Genomic DNA, 27,409 nt, shown 5'->3' with positions numbered 1-27,409 from the left:
ATCACTCCACCTGCCCTTATGAGACCCTCCATCACTCCACCTGCCCTTATGAGACCCTCCATCACTCCACCTGCCCTTATGAGACCCTCCATCACTCCACCTGCCCTTACGAGACCCTCCATCACTCCACCTGCCCTTACGAGACCCTCCATCACTCCACCTGCCCTTACGAGACCCTCCATCACTCCACCTGCCCTTACGAGACCCTCCATCACTCCACCTGCCCTTACGAGACCCTCCATCACTCCACCTGCCCTTACGAGACCCCCAATCACTCCACCTGCCCTTACGAGTCCCTCCATCACTCCACCTGCCCTTACGAGACCCTCCATCACTCCACCTGCCCTTACGAGACCCTCCATCACTCCACCTGCCCTTACGAGACCCTCCATCACTCCACCTGCCCTTACGAGACCCCCAATCACTCCACCTGCCCTTACGAGACCCCCAATCACTCCACCTGCCCTTATGAGACCCCCCATCACTCCACCTGCCCTTACGAGACCCCCAATCACTCCACCTGCCCTTACGAGACCCTCCATCACTCCACCTGCCCTTACGAGACCCCCAATCACTCCACCTGCCCTTACGAGACCCTCCATCACTCCACCTGCCCTTACGAGACCCTCCATCACTCCACCTGCCCTTATGAGACCCTCCATCACTCCACCTGCCCTTATGAGACCCTCCATCACTCCACCTGCCCTTACGAGACCCCCAATCACTCCACCTGCCCTTATGAGACCCTCCATCACTCCACCTGCCCTTACGAGACCCCCAATCACTCCACCTGCCCTTATGAGACCCTCCATCACTCCACCTGCCCTTACGAGACCCCCAATCACTCCACCTGCCCTTATGAGACCCTCCATCACTCCACCTGCCCTTACGAGACCCCCAATCACTCCACCTGCCCTTACGAGACCCTCCATCACTCCACCTGCCCTTACGAGACCCTCCATCACTCCACCTGCCCTTACGAGACCCTCCATCACTCCACCTGCCCTTATTGCCTCAGATTGTGAAGCACAACACATCACGCAACAACCTCAGGCACGAAGGAACGGCTCACCTCGGGCGGTCAGCTGATTCATCAGAATAAAGCTTTGTTTCATGTGTTGACTTGTATATGCATTTATTTATTGTGTGATGGTGACATTCATTCTTTTATTAATATTTCTCATTGTTGTCAGTAAATAAAATATAATTATTTAATTAATGCTTTATTTAATTGTTTGAATGAAAATGTAGATATGTTCACTATATACACATCTAGAGAGTATTCATGCACAGCTGTGTCATATGACATACATTACATTTTGTTTTATTCAATTATATCATTTTCAGTAAAAAGTAATATAATTAAGTATGGGTCAGCATTTATCGTTGTTGTTATTGTATGTTTTGGGGTGGGATAGCAATGCAATTCATTCTGGGGTAATATTAATTTTTAATAGTAATTATACTTAAAATTTTCGAGTATAAAATCAACAGTTTTCTCCAAAGGCGAATTTTCGCTCAGCTGCCCTTTGTGCAGACATTACAAACGCTGAGGAAAACCGTTCTAGGTAGGGCTGTCGAGTTACTGATGTTATAAGGTGTGTGTGTATGGGTTTGTATCTATGGTTTGCATACATAATATGAGATTTTTTACACAGGAAAAAAACCTACAAGGTTGAATATCTTAATATATATTTTCTTAAATAATTCATTATAATACATTTAAAAAATGCATTTTTTGTTATGTATAGGCCTGAGGGATGAAACGAGAGTTAAATTCAACAGGAAAAAGAGGAAAACTAAAGCAGTAAGCCGCTTTTGCTTGTGGATGAAAATGTTTGGATATAAAATAAATTAACAACATATTCAAGAGATGACAATTTTGGGATTCTGTAATAAAAATAAATAATATCGTTAAGGATAAGACGGTGGGTCACATTAGTAGGGTTAAATATAAGAACTTAAATCAACCCTAAATGTATTCACAAAATAAATGGACAGCAGTTTCTTCAAAAAGACCACAAAATGAGCAAGTTTAATCAATATCAAGATATTTACAGATAGATGAATTAAACTTCCTCCTCTGAGAGCTGGAAGCTCTATTACAGTAATCTGCCGTCCATTAATCATCCCCTCTCTCTTCACACACACTTTGCTCATCTCTTTCTGAAGGAAAAGTTTCTTTTGTTTATTTATTGTCCCTCTAAATATTTTAGACACTGTGTTCTTGAGTGTTGTATTATATCCACACAGCACAATGTTCAGCTTTGCTTTTCCAGAAGTAGTCACTGAAACAATATTTAGACACAGATGACTCAGTTTAGCTTTGGTACAAAATCTACACACAGATTGTTGTCTAATGTTCGCAGTGTCTCAAGCCTTGCTTTGCCTGTATGACAGAGCTGAGGCACATTTAGTTCAGGACATGCAGTATAAGGAGACATTGGTTCACGAAGTTCAAATATCCCAATCCCACCTCTTCATCCCAAAACTTTTCTGTCACATTCAACTGTCCTCAAAATAAAGACTGTCAACTGACCTAAATAAATCTGACCTTTACTGTAAGAATTACTTCCCACTTTTGCTGTATAGAAAAGAATCACCTAGATGTTCCATCTCAGTTTGTTTTCCAGAGGAAAGAAATCATCCGGTGGAAATATCCGGGTTTGCAAAGAAATAAAATGGTATTATCAGAATGATCATGTTTGGGTGAACAGTGACAGTATTACTCAAACTGTGTTCAGCTGAATACTCTGTCTTTCTGTCAGTGTCTGATACTTTATTTTAAAGGTTTAATGTACAAAATGTTTAGAAGCTTTTCAACCAAAGCAAAACAGATTACTAAAAATAATAAGTAACTGTTACAGTGCAGTAGAGGCAGAAAATGACAAGGTGAAAAATGAGAAGCACTACTGTATGACTGTAACTATCAGAGGACAAAATAATGTAGTTTCTTAGAGGTATTATCCAGAAAAAAGACTTTAACAAACCTCCTCCATCACCTCCTGTTTTTGTGATCTGACTGAGTTTTCCACTCCCTTTGTGATCAGACTTCACTGGATAATCCACTTTTGTTCCATCATCTTCATCCTCATACATGTTACAGACGAGAAATTCTTCATGTTCTTCCTGGAGCATCTCCTCTGTCCTTCTGATCATCTCAGAGTGCCATCCTGCGTTTCTTGCATCAAACTGAAGATGTCTTCCTCCACACTCCTTTATTAAATTATGAATAGCGTTATTTACAGTCTTATAAATCATGAATGTGCATGGCTCTCCATCAGTGGTCAGCACTATGGTGTGTTTAATGGCCTTCTCACTGAAGAGGTTCAGCACAGTTCTCACTCTTCTCAGGTCCTCATCACTGAAGTCATTAAACTGCAGGACGAGTAAGATCACATGAGGTCCTGGAGCAGACAGAGACACACACTCTCTCACTCTCTGTGTGATCTGATACTGTGAGAGATGTGGCTGGAGCAGGTGTGTGTTGATGACTGTGACGTATCTCTTCTCCACCGTTCCACTGATTCTCACACTGTGCTGCTGTAAATAAGATGAAGGAGCTTCACTGTGAAACGCTTCTGTTCCCAGTATGATGTTTCCCACTCTTCTGTTTTCTATTACATTCTTTCCCAGCAGAACAATCCTCAGATCACTCACTGAAAAAGAGCACAGACACACACACACACACACACACACATCTGGTTCACTATCTTTGTGGGGATTTTCCTTAGACTTAATGGTTTTTATACTGTACAAACTGTATATTCTATCTCCTTACACTAACCCTACCCCTAAACCTGCCCATCACAGAAAACTTTCTGCATTTTTACATTTTCAAAAAAATATAATTTAGTATGTTTATTAACCCATTTTCCTCATGGGGACCGCTGACTGGTCCCCACAATGGAGGTGATCTCAGGTTCTCTTACGAGAGGTTCTCTCGTATTTGCGTAAGCTAGCTTACGCTACGGGAAAAGTCATCTTTTCTCGAGATACTGAAGCCAAAAATTATCCTTAATTTTCATTTATTGTCCACGCAGTGAAGCAGGCGGCTAGCAGAGCTAGAGCGAGCAATACTGCGCGCTCATTGGCTGCCGCGCGGCAACTGCTTTAGCCTATCGGTGAGCCCAGCGTGACGTCATGCCCAATGAGGGCGCGCACGCCCTCGCGCGTCACAGCCCGCCAGAATGGGCGGCGTCAGAGCGTATATAAGGAAGGCTCGGAGGCTAAAACTCTGATTTCTGTCTCTTCAGCGAAGCTTACTGCATCGCTGCTCTCCGAGAGAAGCCGCCGCCGTCGAAACAGCATCGAGCCAGCTTAGGACAGCGCCTGGAGAAGCCGGTCGAGTTTTCGCCGCCTTCAGCCTGCCGTGCCAGCTCAGCTATCCGGCGACAAATATCCTTTTCTCTGCTGCTTGTTTTGTGTGTGTGTGTTTCGCTACACGCGACACTAAAAGAGCAGAGGCGTTTGGTTCAAAATACCTCGTAATTCCTGCGGCTCGTGCCGCTCTCACCTCAGCGATAGAGACCGCCATGTTATCTGCGCTCTCTGCCTGGGACGTGACCACGCTGCCGTTGCCATGGCTTCGGGCGGCTGTGAATTCTGCGAAGAACTGCCGATGTCGACCCTGCGGGCTCGACTCGCCTTGTTCAACGCTGACCCCGCTCCAGTCTCAGCGCCGCGGAAGAAAAAGCGCCGCTCCCAGAGACCACCGGAGCCCGAGACCCGAGTCAGGCTTTCGCCGGAGCCCCTCCCGCGAGCCTCGCTCTCTCCCTCTCCGCCCCCGCTTCCCGACGCGCAGCCGCCGGCTCTCGCCCTCGGTGCCGTCGCCTCAGGGGATGAAGCGGAGGACGACGCGCTTCTGGACAGCTGCTCTCTCCTGGCATCAGACAGCGAAGAGTGGACCGGTTCTCACCGCTCCGCCTCTTCCTCTACACGCGAGTCTGGTAGGACCCACGCCAGTGTGGACGCAGAGCTTCTCCGCCTCCTCACTTTGGCCGTCGAACACCTGGGTCTCGAATGGTCCCAGCCTGCGGTGCCCGCACCGAACAGGCTCGACGGGTGTTTCCTACCCAGCCGCAGCCACTCGCCAGCGTCCAGACCAGCGCCCTTCCTGCCAGAGCTCCACGCGGAGCTCTCTAAGTCTTGGGACGCTCCAGTTTCAGCCAGACTCCGCTCTCCAGCATCGTCGACGCTTTCGCACGTGGATGGAGCCGAGGCTAAGGGATATAACCACATCCCCCCGGTTGAACAGGCGGTCGCAGCGCACCTTTGCCCCCCATCCGCGAGATGGCGTTTAAAGTCTGCCCTCCCGTCTAAAGCCTGCAGGACCACTTCCGCCTTTATCGGCCACGCTTTCTCCGCCGCTGGTCAAGCCGCTTCAGCCCTGCACACTATGGCGGTGCTTCAGATCCTACAAGCCGACCTCCTCCGCCAGCTGGATGAGAAGGGCTCGGATCGGACCGCTTTTACGGACCTGCGCAGCGCAACGGACCTTTCCCTGCGCGCTACGAAGGTCGCAGCACAGGCTATCGGGCGTTCCATGGCCTCGCTCACCGTCACAGAGCGCCACCTCTGGCTCACGCTCGCTGACATGGGAGAATCCGAGCGGTCCGTCTTCCTCAACGCCCCGCTCTCCCCCACCGGCCTCTTCGGCCCCGCTGTGAGTGGCCTCGTCGATCGATTCTCGGAGGTACAGAAGGCCTCGCAGGCCATGAATCTTTTCCTGCCTCGCCGCTCGAGCTCCGCTGCAGGCCGCTCTCAGTCTAAACAGCCTCCTGCACGCAGCTCCACTCAGCGCTCGTCTCGACCTCCGCCTTCGCAGCAGCGTCAGCGTGGCTGCCCCAGGTCTCGTTCGACCAGCCAGCAAAGGCCGCCTCCCCCGCGGGGCCCCCGGCCTAAGATCTCGCTGAAACCTGAGCCTGCGAAATCCTCCTAGCGCGCGCTGGGAGGAAAAGACGGTTGAGTCCCGCCGAGGCCGGACCGCCGTCCAAACTCATCTGCCTTCCTCTGCCAGTCCCCTTAGTAAAGGCTACTGCAGTAGTGTTCTCCGCAGCCAACGAGCCAGTTTTAAAACTCTCTCGCCTGCACCCAAACGCCGTTTTTACGGCGACCCAGATAAATCACAAAATGAGCATAATGTCTGGTCACCCGGCTCATGCCGGCAGTGTTATGAGTGTAGTAAATATGCCCACTCCCAAGTGTTCATGTCTACACACAAGCACGATCTCCCCTGTGTATCCCACAGAGCACACTCACATAAAGCGCGCGGTTGCCGCTCGAGTGTTAAGTGTAGGAAATGTGCCCACTGTCCAGTGCTCACTCCCACACACTGCCCGCTCTGCTTCACAAATTCAGGGTTTAGATCACATAAAGCCCCGTGCCACCGGCCGTGTTTTAATAAAGAGTTCCGTGCCCGCTCCTCAGCGCGCACACTCTCCTGTAATCACTCTCATGCCCACCCCGCGTTCGCGCCTCGGGCTGCCCACTACAGCGCGCTCTCAGTCTCCAGAGACCGTGTCTGTGAGCACTGCTCAGCCGGTTGTTGCTATCAGCGAGCCCCCGTTTCCCAGCACCGACAGCGCGCGCGCGCTGTCACCGCTTCGGGTCCCGTGCCCCGCGCAGAGCAGCGGGCGGGACCTAGAGGCCATTCGACCCCTAGCTATGAGTGCAGATGCATGGAAAGCTATTCCGGGCGTGTCGAAAGGGGTACTGAATACAGTAATACGGGGCTATTCGCTACAGTTCATTCGCCGCCCACCGCGGTTTCGAACGCGCGTCGAGACGGTGGTGAGCTCGGAAGCAGCCCATCTGCTTCACGCAGAAATAGCGAAACTATTACACAAAGGGGCCATAGAGAGAGAGTTCACCCTTCTTTAACCGAGGCAGGCCGTTTTACAGCCGTTATTTCCTCGTTCCCAAGAAGGACAGAGCGCTCAGACCTATATTAGATCTGAGATATTTGAACAAAGCTCTCATGAGGCGGCCGTTCAAAATGCTCACGACCAGGCAAATCCTCGCGCAAATTCGCCCGAGGGATTGGTTTATTTCTCTCGATCTGAAAGACGCATACTTTCAGATTCAGATTATACCCCGTCACAGGCCATTCTTGAGATTCGCCTTCGACGGCCAGGTATATCAATCCACCGTCCTTCCGTTCGGCCTGTCTCTGGCACCCCGTACATTTACGAAGTGCATGGATGCGGCTCTCGCTCCCCTGAGATCACAGGGGATGCGAATTCTGAACTATCTGGACGATTGGCTCATTCTGGCGCAATCGGCGGAAGTGCTCGCTTCCCACAGGACGTTGCTTCTCAGTCACTTAGGAAGCCTGGGTCTTTCGGTGAACTGGACCAAGAGCTCTCTGATCCCCAGCCAATCGATCTCCTTTCTGGGAATAGAACTGGACTCGGTGGCCATGACAGCCAGGCTGTCAACACAGACACCTCGCCGCGTCTTTTCAAAAAGACAGGTATTTCTCCCTGAAAACCTTCCAGAGGATGTTGGGCCATATGGCTTCAGCTGCAGCAGTTCTGCAGCTGGGTTTACTGCGAATGCGCCCGCTGCAATGCTGGCTGAATTCGAAAGTGCCCCGCAGAGCGTGGGCTTCAGGCCGCGTTCCGGTCAGAGTGACTCAGGGCTGTGTCTCAGCCTTGCAGCCCTGGCTGGCAGCCGAATGGTACCGACTAGGAGTTACGATGGGGGTGATTTCACACCGCAAAGTGATCTCGACAGACGCGTCCAACTCAGGTTGGGGAGCGCTTCACGAGGGCAGACCGGTCTACGGCCGTTGGTCGGACCAGGAGAAAAGCCTTCACATAAACTGTCTGGAGATGTTGGCGGTCGAGAAAGCGCTGAAGTACTTTCTCCCATACCTGCACGGGCACCATGTGCTAGTCCGCAAGGACAACATGTCTGTGGTGTCGTATGTGAACCGTCAGGGCGGAATCAGATCCAGAACCTTGTGCGCTCTAGTAGAGCGCCTTCTGGTATGGGCTCAGGGCTCGCTGCGCTCTCTGAGAGCCGCGCACGTGCCCGGTCGCCTAAACGATGGACCGGACAGGCTGTCCAGGGACAATGTTCCCCCCGGGGAATGGGCTCTACACAGCCAAACAGTCCAGACGCTGTGGTGTCGCTTCGGCAAAGCAGAAGTCGACCTTTTCGCCACGAGCGAGAACGCTCAGTGCCAAAGGTTCTTCTCAAAAAGCGAGGACGCGCTGGCCCAAATCTGGCCCAACGTCCCATTGTACGCTTTTCCCCCAATCTCTATGCTGCCTCAGGTGATAGCAAAGATCAGGGAAACGCGCTGCGCGGTGCTCCTCCTAGCCCCGCGCTGGGAGAACCAGTTTTGGTTCCCAGAGCTGACGGCGCTGTCAGGAACAGTCCCGTGGCCGATTCCAGTGAGGAGAGACCTTCTCTCTCAAGCCCGAGGCTCAATTCTGCATCCCCATCCAGAGCACTGGTCTCTGCATGCGTGGGTGATCAACGGATATTCGTTGATTTGCCAGAAGGAGTAGTTAACACGATTGCGCAATCCAGAGCTCCCTCAACGAGGCGGCTCTATGCGTCTAAATGGTCTGTGTTTAACAAATGGTGCGCGGAAAAGAGTCTGAATTCTCAATCCTGTGGGGTTCCACAGGTTTTGAACTTCCTTCAGGAGCTTTTGGACGCGGGCAGGTCCCCCTCCACGCTCAAGGTCTATGTTGCAGCGATCGTCGCGTTCGCCGATTCGGCGCACGGCCGCACATTGGGAAGGAATGAACTCATTACCCGCTTCCTACGAGGGGCCAGGAGGTTGAACCCTCCACGGCCACCTCTGGTACCCATATGGGATCTGTCTTTGGTCCTAGAGGCCCTAAAAGCTTATCCCTTCGAACCCCTGGGCTCTACGGAGTTGAGATACCTGACGTTTAAAACCGTTTTTCTGTTAGCTCTGGCTTCAGTGAAACGCGTGGGCGACTTACACGCGCTGTCAGTTAGCGCGGCGTGTCTTGAGTTTGGACCTAATGACTCGCTGGTCATTCTCAAACCAAGGCACGGCTATGTCCCCAAGTTTTGGGTACCCCGTTCAGAGCCCAGGTTATTTCCCTCTCAGCTCTGCCGTCCGGCAGTGGGGATTACAGTAGCCTTCTTTGCCGGTCAGGGCTCTAAGGTGTTACGTCACGCGCTCCGCCGCTTTTCGGCGCTCGGAGCAGCTCTTTGTTTCATTTGGGGGCCGCGCTAAAGGTCTCGCCGCCTCGAAACCGACGCTATCCAGATGGATAGTGGACGCTATTGCTGCAGCTTATGCGTCCAAAGACCTGCAGTGCCCTCTGGGCGTACGGGCTCATTCCACCAGAGGCATGGCCTCATCGTGGGCATGGTCCAGCGGGATTTCCATTCAGGACATTTGTACGGCGGCGGGCTGGGCCTCCCCCTCTACATTTGTCAGGTTCTATAACCTGGAAGTTCCCGCCCTGCAGGCTAAACTTCTGTCAGTCTAAGTCGGGTCTATGTCCTGCTTATGAATGCGCAGGCTAGTTACTCGATTTAGCTCTCCTGGTCGAGCTGCACCTCAGGGTACGTCAGTGATATGTAGACCGGCCTCGCCGCTCTATCCCTTTTCCCTATGAGTGCTTATGAACATGTGTTGGCCCGCTCTGCTGGCCACCTGTTCTTCCACTTTTAAGACCCCCCGGGCCTTCCGGGGGTTTATATGTGGATGCAAGGCGCGCACGGCATTGACAATGGGGTTCCCGTAGCGTAAGCTAGCTTACGCAAATACGAGAGAACCTCTGGTAAGAGAACGATACTGGTTACTCACGTAACCTCGGTTCTCTCTAGAAGAGGGAACGAGTATTTGCGTTCCCTGCCGTGCTCGCGCCGCAAGCTCATGTCGCTTCATTCGACAGAAACCAGAGTTTTAGCCTCCGAGCCTTCCTTATATACGCTCTGACGCCGCCCATTCTGGCGGGCTGTGACGCTGTTTATGAATGCGCGCGCGCCCTCATTGGGCGTGACGTCACGCTAGGCTCACCGATAGGCTAAAGCAGTTGCCGCGCGGCAGCCAATGAGCGCGCAGTATTGCTCGCTCTAGCTCTGCTAGCCACCTGCTGCACTGTGTGGACAATAAATGAAAATTAAGGATAATTTTTGGCTTCAGTATCTCGAGAAAAGATTACTTTTCCCGTAGCGTAAGCTAGCTTACGCAAATACTCGTTCCCTCTTCTAGAGAGAACCGAGGTTACGTGAGTAACCAGTATCGTTTTACTATCCTAGTGGGGACATTTCAAATCAAATCAAATCAAGTATATTTGTATAGTGCTTTTTACAATACAGATTGTATCAAAGCAGCTTCACAGTATTAAAATAAAATAATACAACAAAGTTTGTTTCTAGTGGAATTTATTGATTGATAGAATAAAATTAAATATCCCCAAAATATCCCCAACTGAGCAAGCCAAAGGCAACAGTGGCAAGGAACCGAAAAACTCCATCAAGTGACCTTAATGGTGTCCTAAAACTCCATCAGGTGACCTAATGGAGAAAAAAAAAAACCTTGGGAGAACCCAGGCTCAGTCGGGGGCCAGTTCTCCTCTGGCATTTATGAACTAGAGGCCGGATTGTAGTTTGAAACTGTGAGATTAACAATATTATATGAATGCCTGGCTGAAAAGATGCGTCTTTAATCTAGTTTTAAACTGGGAGAGTGAGTCCGAGTAACGAACAGTATCAGGAAGGCTATTCCAGAGTTTTGGAGCCAAATGTGAAAATGCTCTCCCTCCTTTGGTTGATCTGGATATCCTAGGTATGACCAAAAGCCTCGAATTTATTGATCTTAAAGAGCGCGATGGATTATAGGGTGATAGAAGATCCGTTAAATAGACTGGAGCTAAGCCGTTTAGGGCTTTATAAGTCAGTAGCAATATCTTATAATTAATACGGAACTTTATAGGTAGCCAATGTAGTGATGATAAAATCGGTGTTATATGATCATATTTTCTTGATCTAGTAAGAACTCTAGCGGCGTAAAATATCCAGGCTTCGTGGTGGCATGTTGGAGCCGGCGTAAACGAGACCATAGCTGATCGCGGCCTCGACGCTCGTGACCGATGCTGAGTAACGCACGGAGTAGACGAGGTCGGAGTCAGCGGGTTAGTAACGTTGATCACTGATTTGTGTGCAATTGCATCGGCGCGTGATGTTTCAAGAGCTAACCGCCGGTCTATCAGCTCGGCTTTTCTCACTAAAAGGTCGTGGATCTGTTTCTCAACAGCTTCCAGCTCAGACTGCAACGCGTGTAGCTCAAATGTATCCTCACCTGCACCAAAAGGTAGACTACTTACATCTGATATATTCGCCATTTTAACAGATGGACAGTAAGTTAAGTTAGCAACGACGCTACCAGCGATGCTATCAATATTAATACTAATTTATGGCTTAAGTCTTGGATATAATCCGTCTTTTTAGTGGTACGGGTGTGGAGTAGACGCACGATAGGCGAAAAAAAAATGTTTGTTTATAAATGAGTGCGGAGAAGACGCGTTCAGCCGTGATCCACGGACGTAACCTATAAGAGTATCCAGCGTTGGATCACTAGGCTTGAGACACGTCTGCTCAACAGTCCGCGTTGTAACTATGAGGTGAGGAAAAATAGAAAATGTTCGTTGTAAGTGAGTTTAAAGAGAAATCAAGAATTATAAATCAATCGATGGAGCTCCAAAGACAACAACGCGTTCAGACGCGACGCATGACACATTTGGTTTCCACAATGTAATATAAACCAAACGCACACACACACACACACACACACACACACACACACACACACACACACACACGTGGGGTTTTCAGACAAATCGATTTTTATACTGTACAAACTGTATATTCTGTCCCCTTACACTAACCTGCCCCCTAAACCTGCCCATAACACACATTCTCTCACACACACACACACACACACACACACACACTAACCTGTAGGGATGGGTACCGAAACCCGGTATTAAACGGGCCCTGGTGCTGAATTTTGAAATACCGCTGGATCGATAAGCTCTGACGTTATCGGTTCTGCTGTCGGTACTGGAGAAATTAAGAAAGTGCTATTGCTATTAAGAAATTATTAACTTGCTAATTTAATCTCGCCAGCCACTTCTATCTATAATAATATTTAATCATTTGACTGTGATGCATTTTTGCTAAAGAGAGAGAGAGAGAGAGATCTTTAACGCGGAGCGACGGCGCGCGCAACACAACAGCCCTGCTTAATGAGTGACGATGAGGACAGAACTAAACATTCAAACGGTTAGGCTACACTTTAGATCTTTGATATTAAACTAATTTTATTTTAGATTTAGATTTTGGCTTCCAATGATTATAAAAAAAGATATTTGAGGTATAACCATTAAAAACTAAAGCCGCATTCTCTCCAGCGCAACTTCCTACCCTTCACAGCGGTGCGCTGCGGTCATTTCTCCCTAAAACCCAAACGTAACGTCAGAATCTGCACGATCGGTGATTGTTGTAAAATGTGGTCTAGGCTATACTGTTGCTAAACTGCGGGACGCGTTTAATAATAAAAGGTTATTAAAAGTACCAAAATTGAGCAATAGACGCTGTTCCGGTCAAAATGGCCGTCTTGGAGATTCACTTAAACAGTTTATTCACTTAAATACAGTTTATGTCTTAAATGGGCGTAAATAGTTGGGAGAAAATATGATGCGTAATAATGATTATCTGCATTTGGTCTTAAAGAGGCAGAAGTCTAATAAACCTGCTGACGATTGCTCCATTAATGTGAATCAAACAACAAAAGGCAAAGAGAAAATCAGCCGCAGCTCTTGAATTAATAATTTTGGCTTTTATAAGCTTTAATCTATATGATAAACTATGCAGTGTTATTTTAAATCTGACTTTATTAGATGTCTTTTTAGCCCATATTACTCCTGAACAGTAATGTCAGACATTACTGAAATTAAAGCACTGGGTATATAATTTATATATTTGTTTTATTGTATACTTTTTTTTTGTTTATCCATGTGTTTGTACTTTGTTTTTGGTGTCCTATGTCTTCTGTATATAAAACACAAAAGCCAGCACCCTTCTACATAACATAGCCTACATGTTTTATTTGTTTTGTTAAAGCATTGCTTTTTCTTTTGCTATAGATATTTATTTTACATTTCAAAATATAAAGCAATATTAATTATGTTCTAAATTATTTTTTTCCTTTTTTTTAATATAACAAAAAGAACCGATAAGAATACCGTTAAAGTACCGGATCGATAAGGAGTATCGGTAAGAGTAGTAATACCGTTAAAACCTTAACGATACCCATCCCTACTAACCTGACCCCTAAACCTGCCCATAACACACATTCTCACACACACACACTAACCCGACCCCTAAACCTGCCCATCACACACAACTTTCTGCATTTTTACATTTTGAAAAAAACTCATTCTGTATGATTTATAAGCTTGTTTCCTCATGGGGACCTCAATTTAGGTCACGCACACACACACACACACATACACAATAAGCTTGCTACGATACTCTGTGTTACACGTGTTCAGCCGTAACACCGGGTACATCACTTGCCCACCATGGCACTGCTCCCCAACGTCTTTTTAAATTTTTTTCTGCATGAAAATCCTTTCCGCAGCAGGAGCCAGATCTCAATCATCACGAGAGTGAGGAGCTGACTGACGAGACCATGGCAGGAGATCTGGTTTCAATGCGAAATCTAAAAGCACTTATTTGGCAATATTTTGGATTTAAATACAATGCTAATACTGAGCCTGCAAATGGTTAGTTGTTTTTTTCTAGTTGTGTTTTTATTAGTGTTTTTATTCACTTTGGTACTATTTTTACAGTAAGATGTGCATTTTCATAACTCTTAGTACAAAAATTCAAACTGATGCATCTCTGGCTCTGTTTACTGCTGTTATTAAGATGCGTTTTGGTCGATCGGATCTCAAGTAGACGAGACAGACACATTTCTATTTACACCTGGTGTTTTAATCTGTCTCTTTTGTCTACTTTCAACCACTTCTGTCCAATATTCTTTGAGGCAGGGCCGGCCTGAGGGCATAAGCGAACTGCTTCAATCAAGTTTTTTTAATTTTTTTTTTACATATTAATTAACTTAAACAAGTGACATAAATGAATGAATGAATAATTCAAGACAAGAAAATTCTGATTTCATGATCAATATACCTGCCTACAACTGCTGCTGTGTCTGCCAGTGTTTGAGTCATGCACATAACCTCGCGTGCATAGACAATTCGTGCGCAAAGTCACGGTGATATTAAGCCATGTCACAAAAATTTGATTTGCCTCACATGATTGACATTTAAATCAATGATTTATCCTTTAAATTGAATGATATTCAGACCAGAACAAGAATAAAAAAATAACTATAAACAAGCCGAAATGAAATAATTTAAAGCGAAAGTGAAAGTAAGCGGCGTTGGGCTCACGTATCTCTCTCATTAGAATCAAAATGTTTCAACATTCTGTAACGGATGACAGACCAGGATGTAAATGCAATAACGCTCTTTATTAGAACAGCACCAATGGTCAGACAATTACTCAGATGGTCACAACTCAGCGGGAACAGACGGGCGAACACAAACGCTGATGGAATGGTGGTGCAGGGACCTCGGTGGACAACAGGTGACGGTGCTCAGACCCAGTAAGTAATCCCTTGGTGATGGTGCTTGGTGATCCAGTGACGAGTGCAGAGAGTCCAGAGAAGAACACGACGAAGACACGGGGAATCCAATCAGACACGGGGAACACAGGAACAGGCATGGAAAACACACTGGGAAACCACAACGATCTGACAACATGAGACACCAGTTACAGACTATAAATAAGGACAGACAATTGAAACCAGCTGGCGCTACTGATCACTGATGATCAGTGACCACGCCCACAGACACACATACACACACACAACAGCACGCAAGACGAGAGAGAGACAATGAATTCGTAAACCGTGACAGTACCCCCTCCCCTAGGAACGCCTCCTGGCGTTCCCCGACGGACTTACCTGTCGATTGTAATCATCGATAAGGAAGTGATCCAGAATGTCTCTAGCAGGAACCCAACTTCTCTTCTCCGGACCGTAACCTTCCCAGTCCACCAGGTACTGAAATCCGCGTCCCCTCCTTCTCGAGTCCAGAATACGATTAACCGAATATGTTGGTTCCCCATCTACGAGACGCGGCGGGGGGGGGGAACCGGAACTGGCGGATTAATGCGTGCATGAAACACAGGTTTGATCTTAGACACATGGAAGGCGGGATGAATTCTCCTGTACGCAGGAGGAAGTTTGAGTCGGACTGCCACCGGACTAATGATCTAGGTGACAGGAAATGGGCCAATAAATTTGGGAGCAAGTTTGTTAGATACGGATCGGAGAGGAATATTCTTAGTAGAAAGCCACACTTTTTGACCAACGACGTATACGGGAGGCTTCGACTGGTGGCGATCGGCCTTAGCCTTGGTGCGCGATCCCACTTGGAGAAGAGTCTCACGGGCTCTAGTCCAAGTGTGACGACACCTCTCGACGAAGGCGTGAGCGGAGGGGACCGCGACTTCGGATTCCGTACTGGCAAAAACTGGTGGCTGGTAACCTAAACTACATTCAAACGGAGTAAGGCCCATGGATGACACTGGTAACGAATTGTGGGCGTACTCCACCATCGAAAGTTGTTGGCTCCAGAAGGAAGGATTCTTGGAAACCAAACATCGCAACACTCTCTCCAGATCATGGTTGGCTCTCTCCGTTTGACCATTGCTTTGGGGATGAAACCCCGAAGAAAGACTGACAGTCACCCCCTGTAACTTACAAAACTCTTGCCAAAATTTGGACACAAATTGGGGTCCCCTGTCGGAAACCACGTCTATCGGGAGGCAATGTAAGCGAAAGACGTGATCTACGACCATTACCGCTGTCTCCTTGGCTGAGGGTAATTTGGGCAAGGGAATAAAATGAGCCGCCTTTGAGAACCGGTCCACGACAGTCAAAACGACAGTCTTGCCCTGGGAGGGCGGGAGGGCGGTAATAAAATCTAGCGCAATGTGGGACCAGGGTCTCGAAGGGACAGACAGCGGTTGGAGTAGACCATCCGGGGGTCGATTGGAAGTCTTGCCAGTGGCACAAACCGAGCAAGCCAAAACAAAACTGCGGATGTCGCGAGCCATTAATGGCCACCAGAATCGTTGCTTAACCAAAAAACTGGTGCGATTGACACCTGGATGATACGCTATGCTGGAACAATGACCCCACTGAATGACGTCGGACCGATACTCCTCTGGCACAAACAACCGATTCGGTGGGCAGTCGGGCGGAGGCGTTACCCCTTCTAAGGCCTTTATGACCTTCGATTCGACCTCCCATCTGAGAGTGGAGACTACTAACGTCTCGGGTAAAATACACTCGGGAGTGGACGGGCATTTGGATTGGTCAAAAATACGAGATAAAGAATCGGGTTTGATGTTCTTGGAACCCGGGCGGTACGAAAGAGAAAAGTCAAAACGTCCGGAAAAAAGTGCCCACCGAGCCTGCCTAGAGTTGAGTCTTTTAGCAGTTCTGATATATTTTAGGTTCTTGTGATCGGTCCAAACGATAAAAGGTACCCCTGAACCTTCTAACCAGTGACGCCATTCCTCCAGCGCTAACTTGACTGCCAACAATTCTCTGTTACCAATGTCGTAATAACACTCGGCAGATGATAAACGATGAGAAAAAAACACGCAAGGATGCATCTTGTCGTCTGTGGAAGAATGTTGGGAAAGAACTGCTCCTACCCCCACCTCTGACGTGTCGACCTCCACCACGAACTGACGTGATGGATTAGGGGCAACGAGGATGAGAGCCGAAACGAAGCGGCTTTTGAGTTTGGCGAATACAACTTCCGCTGTATCGGACCACCTGAACGTCGTTCTGGGGGAGGTCAAGGCGGTCAGAGGTGCGGCTAGTTGGCTAAAGTTGCGAATAAAACGCCGATAAAAATTGGCAAACCCCAGAAACCTCTGTAGGGCCTTACGGGAATCCGGGCTTGGCCAATCTATCACAGCCTTAACCTTGTCAGAATCCATACGCACTCCCTCAGACGAGATGATGTAACCTAGAAAAGAAACAGACTGTGCATGAAAAACGCATTTCTCCGCCTTGACAAAAAGCCCATTCTCTAGCAACCTCTGAAGCACTCGTCTGACGTGCTGCACATGTTCCTGGAGAGAAGATGAAAAAATCAATATGTCATCCAGGTAGACATATATGAATCGGTCAACCATATCTCTCAGCACGTCATTGACGAGTGCCTGGAAGACCGCTGGGGAGTTGGACAGCCCAAACGGCATGACCAAGTATTCAAAGTGCCCCCTAGGGGTATTGAACGCAGTCTTTCATTCATCACCCTTCCTTATGCGAACCAAATGATAAGCGTTACGTAAGTCCAATTTTGTGAAGATGGATGCTCCCTGTAATCCCTCGAAGGCTAAAGACATCAACGGCAAAGGATAACTATTCTTTACCGTGATGTTGTTCAACCCTCGGTAATCAATACACGGTCGCAGAGACCCATCCTTCTTCCCCACAAAAAAGAACCCCGGCCCCGCTGAAGATGAGGAAGGTCTGATAAATTTGGATGCTAGAGAATTAGAAATATATTTCTCCATAGCCTCCCTCTCTGGAACAGAAAGTGAATATAACTTGCCCTTAGGCGGAGACTCACCTGGCACTAAGTCTATGGCACAGTCATAGGGACGATGTGGAGGAAGAGAAGCAGCACGAGACTTACTGAACACTTCACTCAGGTCCTGGTACTCCTCGGGCACGTTAGACCAATCGACTCTGGGGTTATGTTGTGACAACCAAGGATGACCGAGTACGACAGGTGCGAGGGGTGAGTTCATGAGGAAAAAGGTTATTGTCTCTGTGTGGTTGCCAGAAGTGATGAGAGTGATGGGTTCAGTAGAGTGTGAAATGCTAGGAAGTATTTGTCCATTGAGAGCCTTGACAGAAATCTTGTACGATAGAGGGGAAACAGGAATGTGAAGACGGTGAGCCAGTTCTGAGTCCATAAAATTACCCTCTGCCCCCGAATCCAGTAAAGCCTTGGTGTCGTGTGTGTGGGTTGCCCACCTTAGTCTTACCGGAAGGAGAGTAGATGATGATGATGAAGATGAGGTCTTCTCGGCGGAGATCCCACCCGATAGTAGCCTCATAGTTACTACCGGGCTTGATCCTTTTACCGGGCATGAGTGGATGAAGTGACCCGCCTTCCCGCAGTACAGACACAGTCCTTGGGATCTCCACCGTTCTCTCTCCTCCCGGGAAAGCCGAGTTCTACCCACCTGCATGGGCTCGGGATCACAAACGGGGCTGACCGTGTCCAGGTAGTTGGAGCGCAGGGTCTCCGTGCCGCGAGACGGAAGGTTCAGTTGTAAGCGACCCATTCTGTTCAGCCGAGCATCAACTCGTAACGCCAGTTCAATAAGTCCATTGAGACTGCGAGGAAGGTCCAGCATATAAATCTCCCTCTGGACACGATCAGCCAACCCATGCAGGAATCTATCCCACTGCGCCTCCTTGTTCCAACGGCACTCTGCAGCCAGGGTGCGGAACTGAATGGAATACTCCGACACCGAGCCGTTACCTTGGCAGAGATCGGCGAGTAGTCTGGCCGCCTCCCTACCCGCCACCGCACAATCGAAAACCCTTCTCAACTCCTCGGAGAGTGCCTGGAACGAGGCGCAGCATGGATCTTGATTCTCCCACACCGCCGTTCCCCAGAGAGCCGCTCTGCCAGACAGCAACGTCAGAACAAATGCCACCTTGGTCTGTTCTTGATTGAACGTCGATGGCTGTAATGAAAAGTGTATAGAACATCGAGTCAAAAATGCTCTGCAAAACTCCGGTTCACCTGCATATCCCTCTGGTGTCAGCAGTCTTGGTTCACACAGCTGTTGCTGCTCTGGTGGTGTGGGCTGAACGGGCAGTGTGGGTGGCGCAGTGGGAATTCTTAGTTGTTGAAGCTGTTGGGTAAGCTCGGACACCTGCGTCACCAGCGCTTGGATCGCACGTCCCGTGTTGGAGATGCTTTCCTTTTGAGTGTCCATTCTCGCGATGCTTCGAGCCGCAAACTCGTCCCACGTCGTAGCACCTGCTACATCCATAATGGTCAGATCGTTCTGTAACGGATGACAGACCAGGATGTAAATGCAATAACGCTCTTTAATAGAACAGCACCAATGGTCAGACAATTACTCAGATGGTCACAACTCAGCGGGAACAGACGGGCGAACACAAACGCTGATGGAATGGTGGTGCAGGGACCTCGGTGGACAACAGGTGACGGTGCTCAGACCCAGTAAGTAATCCCTTGGTGATGGTGCTTGGTGATCCAGTGACGAGTGCAGAGAGTCCAGAGAAGAACACAACGAAGACACGGGGAATCCAATCAGACACGGGGAACACAGGAACAGGCACGGAAAACACACTGGGAAACCACAACGATCTGACAAGATGAGACACCAGTTACAGACTATAAATAAGGACAGACAATTGAAACCAGCTGGCGCTACTGATCACTGATGATCAGTGACCGCGCCCACAGACACACATACACACACACAACAGCATGCAAGACAATGAATTCGTAAACCGTGACACATTTGCAATGTATTTGGATGGTAAACTGGATGGCTTTGTACTTCACTCACGTTCCAATATTGATGGAAAAAATCATCCTCTTCACACGCGCAAAAATGTGCTGTGCAAAAAAAAAATCACAGTGGAGCAGAGCTTACTGTGAATGTACGTATTGTACTACTGACTATTTAAACAGAGCAGTGTAATTTTTATATGTTAGGTTGACTATTTTATTATTATATTTTATTACGGCTATAATGAACAGGCTGCGATGTCAAGATTGCAATGCTGGAATATGTTGTGTGTGTGTGTGTGTGTGTGTGAGGCGCGGGCGCGATCGAACAGTGGAAACATAAAAACATACTCCATCATGTTCATACAAGACATTCAAACTGCAAAGTGTTGCAAAACGTTGGAGGATATTTTGCAAATAATGTATTTAATATGTTTTGTGACAGTTTGTTTTCAGAAGTTTCGAAGAGGTAGTAAAAGAGTAAAGAAAAAGTTACAACTTTTTAAGTTACAAGTATCTATTTTTTATTAAGTATTTATATTGTATTAATACATAACCTCATTGTCATTATAGCGTGACATTTGTGTCAATAATCGTCAAACAGGTGACTCCGCATGGTGGGAGGGGGCCCCCAAATCAAATTCTGCTTAGGGCCCCCAAAAGGCTCGGGCCGGCACTGATTCGAGGGGAGGGTCTATCGGGCTGTGCCAGAGTTCATTTTCATCTGTACTTCTGAACCAGCTGTTCAATTTCTGCTGTTTTTACTCTTTTTTTTGCACATACTAATAAGGTATTAAAGGTCCCGTTCTTCGTGATCCCATGTTTCAAACTTTAGTTAGTGTGTAATGTTGTTGTTAGAGTATAAATAATATCTGTAAAATTATAAAGCTCAAAGTTCAATGCCAAGCGAGATATTTTATTTAACAGAAGTTGACTACAAAAAACGGCTGGATTGGACTACACCCCTCTACTTCCTTCATTAGTGACATCACCAGAACCGTGTTACTTCCTCCGCCCACAGGAACACAGGCGTATTGATGGTGAAATGTCAACAGACGGTTGATGTTTATCTATAATCGGATACCGCAAAAGTTTAATTCGAAGTTGTTAGTTTGCTCTGTCCATTTCACCACGGACTGTTTTTCTAACCTGGGATAATATCAAGCAGGCTTCTCTCAGCGTTTCATACTGACGAAGGGCGCAATTTCAACTATATTCCAGCAAGCGGTAAGTACAAGTAGTGATTTAATATGGAAGTAGCGATCAACTTCACATCGTTTCTCTTAGTAGGATGAAAATAATCTTACTTAAACTGTGATTAATATACAGAAAGTGATCACAGAACAATCCCTTTCCAATCGCCCAAGCTGTTAATCACACAGCGCGAGTTTATCTGGACACTTGCCAAAACTCGTTATGAAATCAATGACGCTGTTACACTGCACAACGAATCTCTTACTGTATTTATATGCCTCATGTTTGCATTGGTGAAATCATTAGTGAGTGCAGAAACTGCGTTGCAATGATAAGATCTTTTTTCACGCGATCAACAGGCTGTCATCTGCTCAATGCTCATCATCACTGCAATTTTTTATGTGATTGAAATAGATCTAAATACTTAAAAAACTTCTCACGATTCGTTAATCCCGATAGCTGTAATAGTAAAAACGTATAATAGCTGTAATAGTAAAAGTTTTCCAGATAGTTCCACATGTAATGCCAGATATTTCATATGCAAGCATTTCAGCCAATCACAGCAGAGGGCGTTTACACTGAAGTCTCGCAGCAGACATGACCCTTCAAACAGAGTGTTCAAACCAGGGAATGAAATCAGGCTAGGAAATATGCCTTTTATTTCTAAATTATAACAATTTTTGATCTAAAAAACATACTAACATGATAAGGGCACCCCTGGAAACATGATAAAATAATAAAAATAATCCATGGAATGGGACCTTTAATAAGGTGTGTACAGAGTTAGTTTTTTTAATACCACCGTCGTCTTAGGTTGTGTGTGTGTGTGTGTGTGTGTGTGTGTGTGTGTAGATCGTGCCTAAACTAGCAGAATGAAAGTGTCAAAATACAGATGAATCAAATAAGATCGACTCAGAAACGAGTCAGTGAATGCATGCGTGTCACCGGATCCACAAATCTTATTTGTTGCATGCACAAATTCTGACCTACATCAAGGATTTTTTCAAAATCGAGGTTTAGTATTTACAACTATGTCTCTATTTGTACAAAATGCTGCAAATTCATGTAATTCTGGATTTTGCTCACACAACTTATTACTAAAAAGTATTTGTTTAAATGTAGTAATGCACATATAGATAGTTGTTCACACATTAAAGCTGCTCTAAGCCATGTCATGCGTTTTTTAGGCCGAAACATTTTTTGTCACATACAGCAAACATCTCCTCACTATCCGCTAGCTGCCTGTCCCCTGAACACACTGTAAAAAGAACGCAGTCTCTGTAGACACCACAGGCTCCACAAATGGCAACAAAAACAAACTGGGCTCACCCGCACCACGAAACACAACAAACTTTTCCAGCCAATAACCGACAAGAAGGATTTGGGTGTGGGGTTTGGGGGGTTAGTGCGCGGATGGGGGGGGGGGGACAAGTATTGTCAAACCGTTTTGTTTGACAATACTTTAAACGTCAACAAGAAGTGACGTCATCCAACATCACCTACAGCGCCTTTAATAATCAGCACCAGGCAGTAGTGGTTTTAGGCAAGGGCGAACCGGGCAATCGCCCGGGGCGGCATTTTTGGGGGGGCGGCGCCGTCGGCACGAGCAGAAAAAAAAAATCTGCGCCGCGAAGCGGTTTTCTATTATCTATCATTTCACTGTGTGGGGAATTGGCAAATTTGCGCCCCCTGAAGCTGCAGGCGCCCTGTGCTGTGTGCTTGCTGAGAAGATGCCGTGCACAGCCACAGAAGCTGTTTGTTTGAGAAGGGGAAAGGGGAGGGGGCGCGGAGGCGCGGGCGCGGATGACAGTTCACCTCTGGGTCTCTCCCAAATGGAACGGACAGGGGGGGGGGACGGGGGATCCATATAGTTATCTAAGTCAGACACACCTCGACTTTCTTCCAAATAACGCACATTTCATTCATAATATTATAAATACAGGCCTCTATATTTCCTGCACATTTTTGTTTTTCTGAATGGCTAATAAAAATAGGTAATACAAATCGATTACTTGGTCACCACCACCAAGGTGAATTTGTTTAGTCTTGACTTCTGGTCGTGATTCGTGACTCGTGAGTGACAGTTGGTATGGTGGGGATCAGGGGAAATCTGTTGATTGTCGATGTCGAGTGCCAAATAAGAGATGGACAAGAAAGGTCAAAGCCATCAGGTGCCAAATTTATAAACGAGCGAAAGATAAAGGTATGCAATGCAACTATGTTTTCTCTGTATGATTACGGTATCCATGTCATGAATGAAGGGGAAATATTAATTGGTGGGTATAACTCTTATTTGTTAGCCTTTTTGCTATGATTCTTGCTGTGCTTAATAATTCGTTTTAACTCTAACACGAAATCTAATTTCACCATAATGAATTTTCGTCTTGTTTCCAGTCCAAATATCAAACATTTACTTAAATAAAGATGCATAACGTTATTTTAACAAAGTGGTAAAATGACATAAGATATTAAGTCATGTTTTCTGGGGAAATATTTTTTTTTTAAATGGGGGGGGGGGGGGGGGGGGCGCTCGAAGGGGGTCTCGCCCAGGGTGTAATTCAATGTAGAACCGCCACTGGCACCAGGCCTATTCATTTCAGTTGCTTGTGTGTGGGTTGTGAAATGCTTGAAAACCGTGAAAAGAAAGTCTCAAAATCCAAATGAATCAAATGAGATCGACTCAGAAAAGACGTAAATGAATGAACGCGTGTCACCTGATCCACAAATGCACATCTACTTTGTTGCATGTGCAAATTATGATGCGCTAATACAAAAGAAAACATTTTTATTCACAAATCAGTCTCTATTTGTACAAATTGCTGCACATTCATTTAATTATCATTTCTCTGTGCCATTATCGTTATAGTTGTGGTGTGATCTCTGCTATTCTTTAATATTGAGAACATTTTTTAGAACTATATATTTATGGTTATCTTTATAGTTATTGTCTTTGGTGTGAATGGGCCTTTATCCATAATGTTTCATTAAAGGGACACATAAAAGTTTCAAGTTGACACATCTTAATATCACTGCTAGTGATTTAATTCACTTACTGTTAGGAGGATCAGAGATTGAACTTCTTCTACCTGCTGCTGGAAAAACACACACACACACACACACACACACACACACACACACACACACACACACACACACACACAGAGGTCTTTAATCCATCAACAATTACACACTTAACACAATCATTCAAAAATGTATTGTCACCAATTAAATGATAGTCATCTCATCTTCACAAACAAACCACTATTTATATGCCATTTCTACATAAATTCAACCATGTTTCCTGTGGTTTAAAAAAAAATATATATATATATATTCTACCCTTATTCTTTATTCAACGAATACTGTAAACAGACCATAACATTATACATAATGTCCCTGATTCAATTTTCAAAAAGTTCAGGGGCTTTTAACTAGGGTGACCATACGTCCTGTTTTACCCGGACATATCTGGCCAGGATTTCGAGATCGCCCAAAATGCTCGGGATTCGTCTTTTGCTTTCTACAGTCACCATTCATTATGTTTACATTATTACGTTATTTGACACTGACACGTACGTGCCAGCTTTGCAGGTCATGCATTCTGATTCACACGGATCCCGATCGAGACGAAAACACAGGAATTTTCTTAGCAATGCTTACACGCACATCAACCGATCACTTGTTTAGCGTTCATGTAAACACTACATTCAGATTAACCAATCGGAATTAATTCAGTACTACTGAATCAAAAGGTGTACATGTAAACAAAATGAATGGCGACGAGAAAGCAAAAGCCGAATCGCGGATATTTTGGGCGATCTCGAAATCCCGGCCGGACATGACCTGGAATATGGTCACCCTATTTTAACAATAATCAGGGGCTTAAGCCACCAATAGCTACTGACCAATAGGAGGTTAGGAGAGAACAATACGTCTGTTTTTATCTTCTGAATCTGAACTATTCTGAGAAGTGTCTTAAGTCCGCGGTCTTTTATTTCACATTTAATAGCGCTCATTATAATCGATCTTGATGAGGAGCTAATGCTAATATAATCGCTATTTGCTAATGTGCGCCATGCCTGGGCGTGGCCTAATTAACTCCTCCCCCATCAAGACCATTATTTTTAAAACAGCTTTTCATTTTCTTATTTTTTTATTCTAATGACTTTTTATTTTCATGAAAGTGACACTGAGAGTATAAATAATAAATATAATATAGATAATAAAGTACTGCAGTCGCATTGCACAATGTTCTCATTGGTCTTTATATGGAGCCTCTGAAATGCAAAGTGTAGGCTATGTATATTTACGAAATCTGAACGCATTTTGTCCAGTAGTGAACTTCAATAATCACGTGCTCGGGGAGAAGTGAACACTATAGGCTCCCTCAATCAGCGCTTGTGTAGATTTATGGAGTAAAAAGTCTTGACTGCTTCATTTGAGCGTATGCATTCTTTTACTATTATACTACAGGGCCGTTGAATGCTTGAATCTGATTGGTTGACGAACGCTCTAAGGTGTGCATTATTTTCAGGGAAACGCACGGCTAAAGTAGTTCCAGGCAGGTCTTGACCGCATTACAGTTCCATATCACTTCGCGTAGTCAACTGTAATAACGGAAAATAGGATACAATTCATAACAAGAAAAAGCATTTAGCCTCATGCGCTTGATCTGCAGTTTTCAATGTCTAGCTTCACAATCAATGGAAACATGCAGTTTAATTTTAATAAATAAAGTATATAGTCGTATATAATCAATAGAAAATTAAACTGAATATAGGCTAAATAAATGGATAGTCCTGCAGCACGGATTTTTATTGCAGATAATTTAACAAATAAATAATTATTGATAGGCCTACTTGTTAAAAGGGCGTTGTGTTTCATTTATTTGGCTAGTCTTCTGTCATCTGTCAATAATAGAAAAAAAAGAATGAACGAATTAATTAAAACGAATTGAATTAATAAATAAATAATAATATTGACGCGCATGATTTCGGTCTCATTATTGCAACATCTCTTTCTAATAACTGCATTAATAGCATAAAGCCTATGAATGTAATTTGATTCTTATGACTGATCATGTCCAAACGCATGTTCAGCGCGTTCAGTCTGTGTTCAAAGTCGGTGTTTAAAATCTGCTGCGATGAAAACAGTCAGAGAGTGTGTCAGCTAGTCGTGTGTCCCAGCATTAGTCTGCTATCAGTGGCTCAAACCTCCGTTACTAACTCTAAAATAACGTTTTGGAATTAGCAACAGAGGCATGGGATTAGATGCGTAAGAAATTAGTCCTACATACAACAGCGTTTTAATGACAAAAACTTTACAAACGTCTTGAAATAGCCTACATAATCTGAACAATGTTTCGAGGTGTGGTAACTGTAGTATAAGCGGAATAATTGACTTCAGGCCGTTGAATTATTAGAAAAATAATGCACACCCGAGATGTAACGGCCACTCCGTCAATTATTCCTTACTTACACTACACATCTGATCAATCTCAACATGCGTTAAGAGTGTGTCGCTACGTTTGCGTCACTATAAGCTTACATTTATGTCTAGCTGTGGTTGTTAATTCGAATTTAAAAATGCAAAACTATACATAGGCTACGCCTAGATAGCACAATTGATGGGTTCAAATGAATGTTAGATGTAGCCTTTTATATAGCCTACGTCGGTTATTCTTCTTCCTAGTGTGCAATGTCATTTAAACACATACGAGCGTGAAATAACTAAACGAAGTAAACCATTGTCTATTGTTGGCTAATATTTCATAATCACTGCTCAAATCATTGAGGAAACATTCCTTCATAGGCTATGCTTGTGCCTTAATTTCATTCTTACCTAATCTCGACGCCATTTCAACACCAGCACTGAAATCTAAACCGAAAGAAACACGATAAAGCTCATCTGTGCCAAGTCTTTATTTATAAACCACGGTGCGCTTCCTTATTTAACTCTGATGCATAGAAAAAGCATATAGTACAAACATTTAAATGATCCAAAATTCGTATTTCATTCATATATATATATATATAATAAATATATTACTGAGATAGAATTTAAGTTTCAGATTCTAGTCATGAACACTTCTGTAAGAGGTTTAGTGTCCTTGCGTTATTCAGCCACAGGGTGGCGCTCTAACAGTGAGTAATCCGATCCTGGAGGGTCACAGTCCCAGAGTTCAGCTCCAGCCTCCTGCAACATTATTACACGAGTTATCCTGAAGATCTAGAGTGTTAATGCTTCCTCGTTTCTCCCTCGGCCTGTTAGTCTTCTTAATAATGATTATAGGATATTAGCCTGTGCTTAAAAGACTCGTGTGTTCTGAGTTCGGTTACTGATGAGACTCAATCAGGATTAATGCCAAAAAGACATATAGCAAACAATACCCGACTTGTTTTAGATTGATTAGACTATAGCGAGTTGGTTAATGACAGTCTTGTTCTCTTTGTATTTTTTACAAACCTTATATAAAGTTTATTTTTCTATCTCTCATAAATCTTGGGTTTGATGATCCATTCTGCATATTTATAAGAACTCTTTACAGTAATCCC

General features: G+C 45.6%; 1 protein-coding gene across 1 annotated transcript in view; it reads right to left on the bottom strand.

Annotated features, from left to right (window-relative positions):
• The window catches only part of LOC311085324 (GTPase IMAP family member 8-like), a 31,608-nt gene extending 4,856 nt beyond the window's left edge, over nt 1–26,752 (bottom strand). Inside the window, exons 1-3 of the mRNA XM_084117800.1 lie at nt 26,697–26,752; nt 23,909–23,947; nt 2,991–3,659 (exon numbers count right to left, since the gene is read on the bottom strand). Of these exons, the coding sequence (XP_083973926.1) occupies nt 2,991–3,659; nt 23,909–23,947; nt 26,697–26,712 (724 nt within the window). The 5' untranslated portion in view covers nt 26,713–26,752. The remainder of the gene's footprint in view (nt 1–2,990; nt 3,660–23,908; nt 23,948–26,696) is intronic.
• Between the last annotated feature and the right edge of the window lie 657 nt (nt 26,753–27,409).

The sequence above is a fragment of the Abramis brama genome (genome assembly GCF_963993115.1).
Source record: "Abramis brama genome assembly, chromosome: 6".
Classification (NCBI taxonomy): domain Eukaryota; kingdom Metazoa; phylum Chordata; class Actinopteri; order Cypriniformes; family Leuciscidae; genus Abramis; species Abramis brama.
This window is presented reverse-complemented; position numbering and strand designations above follow the sequence as displayed.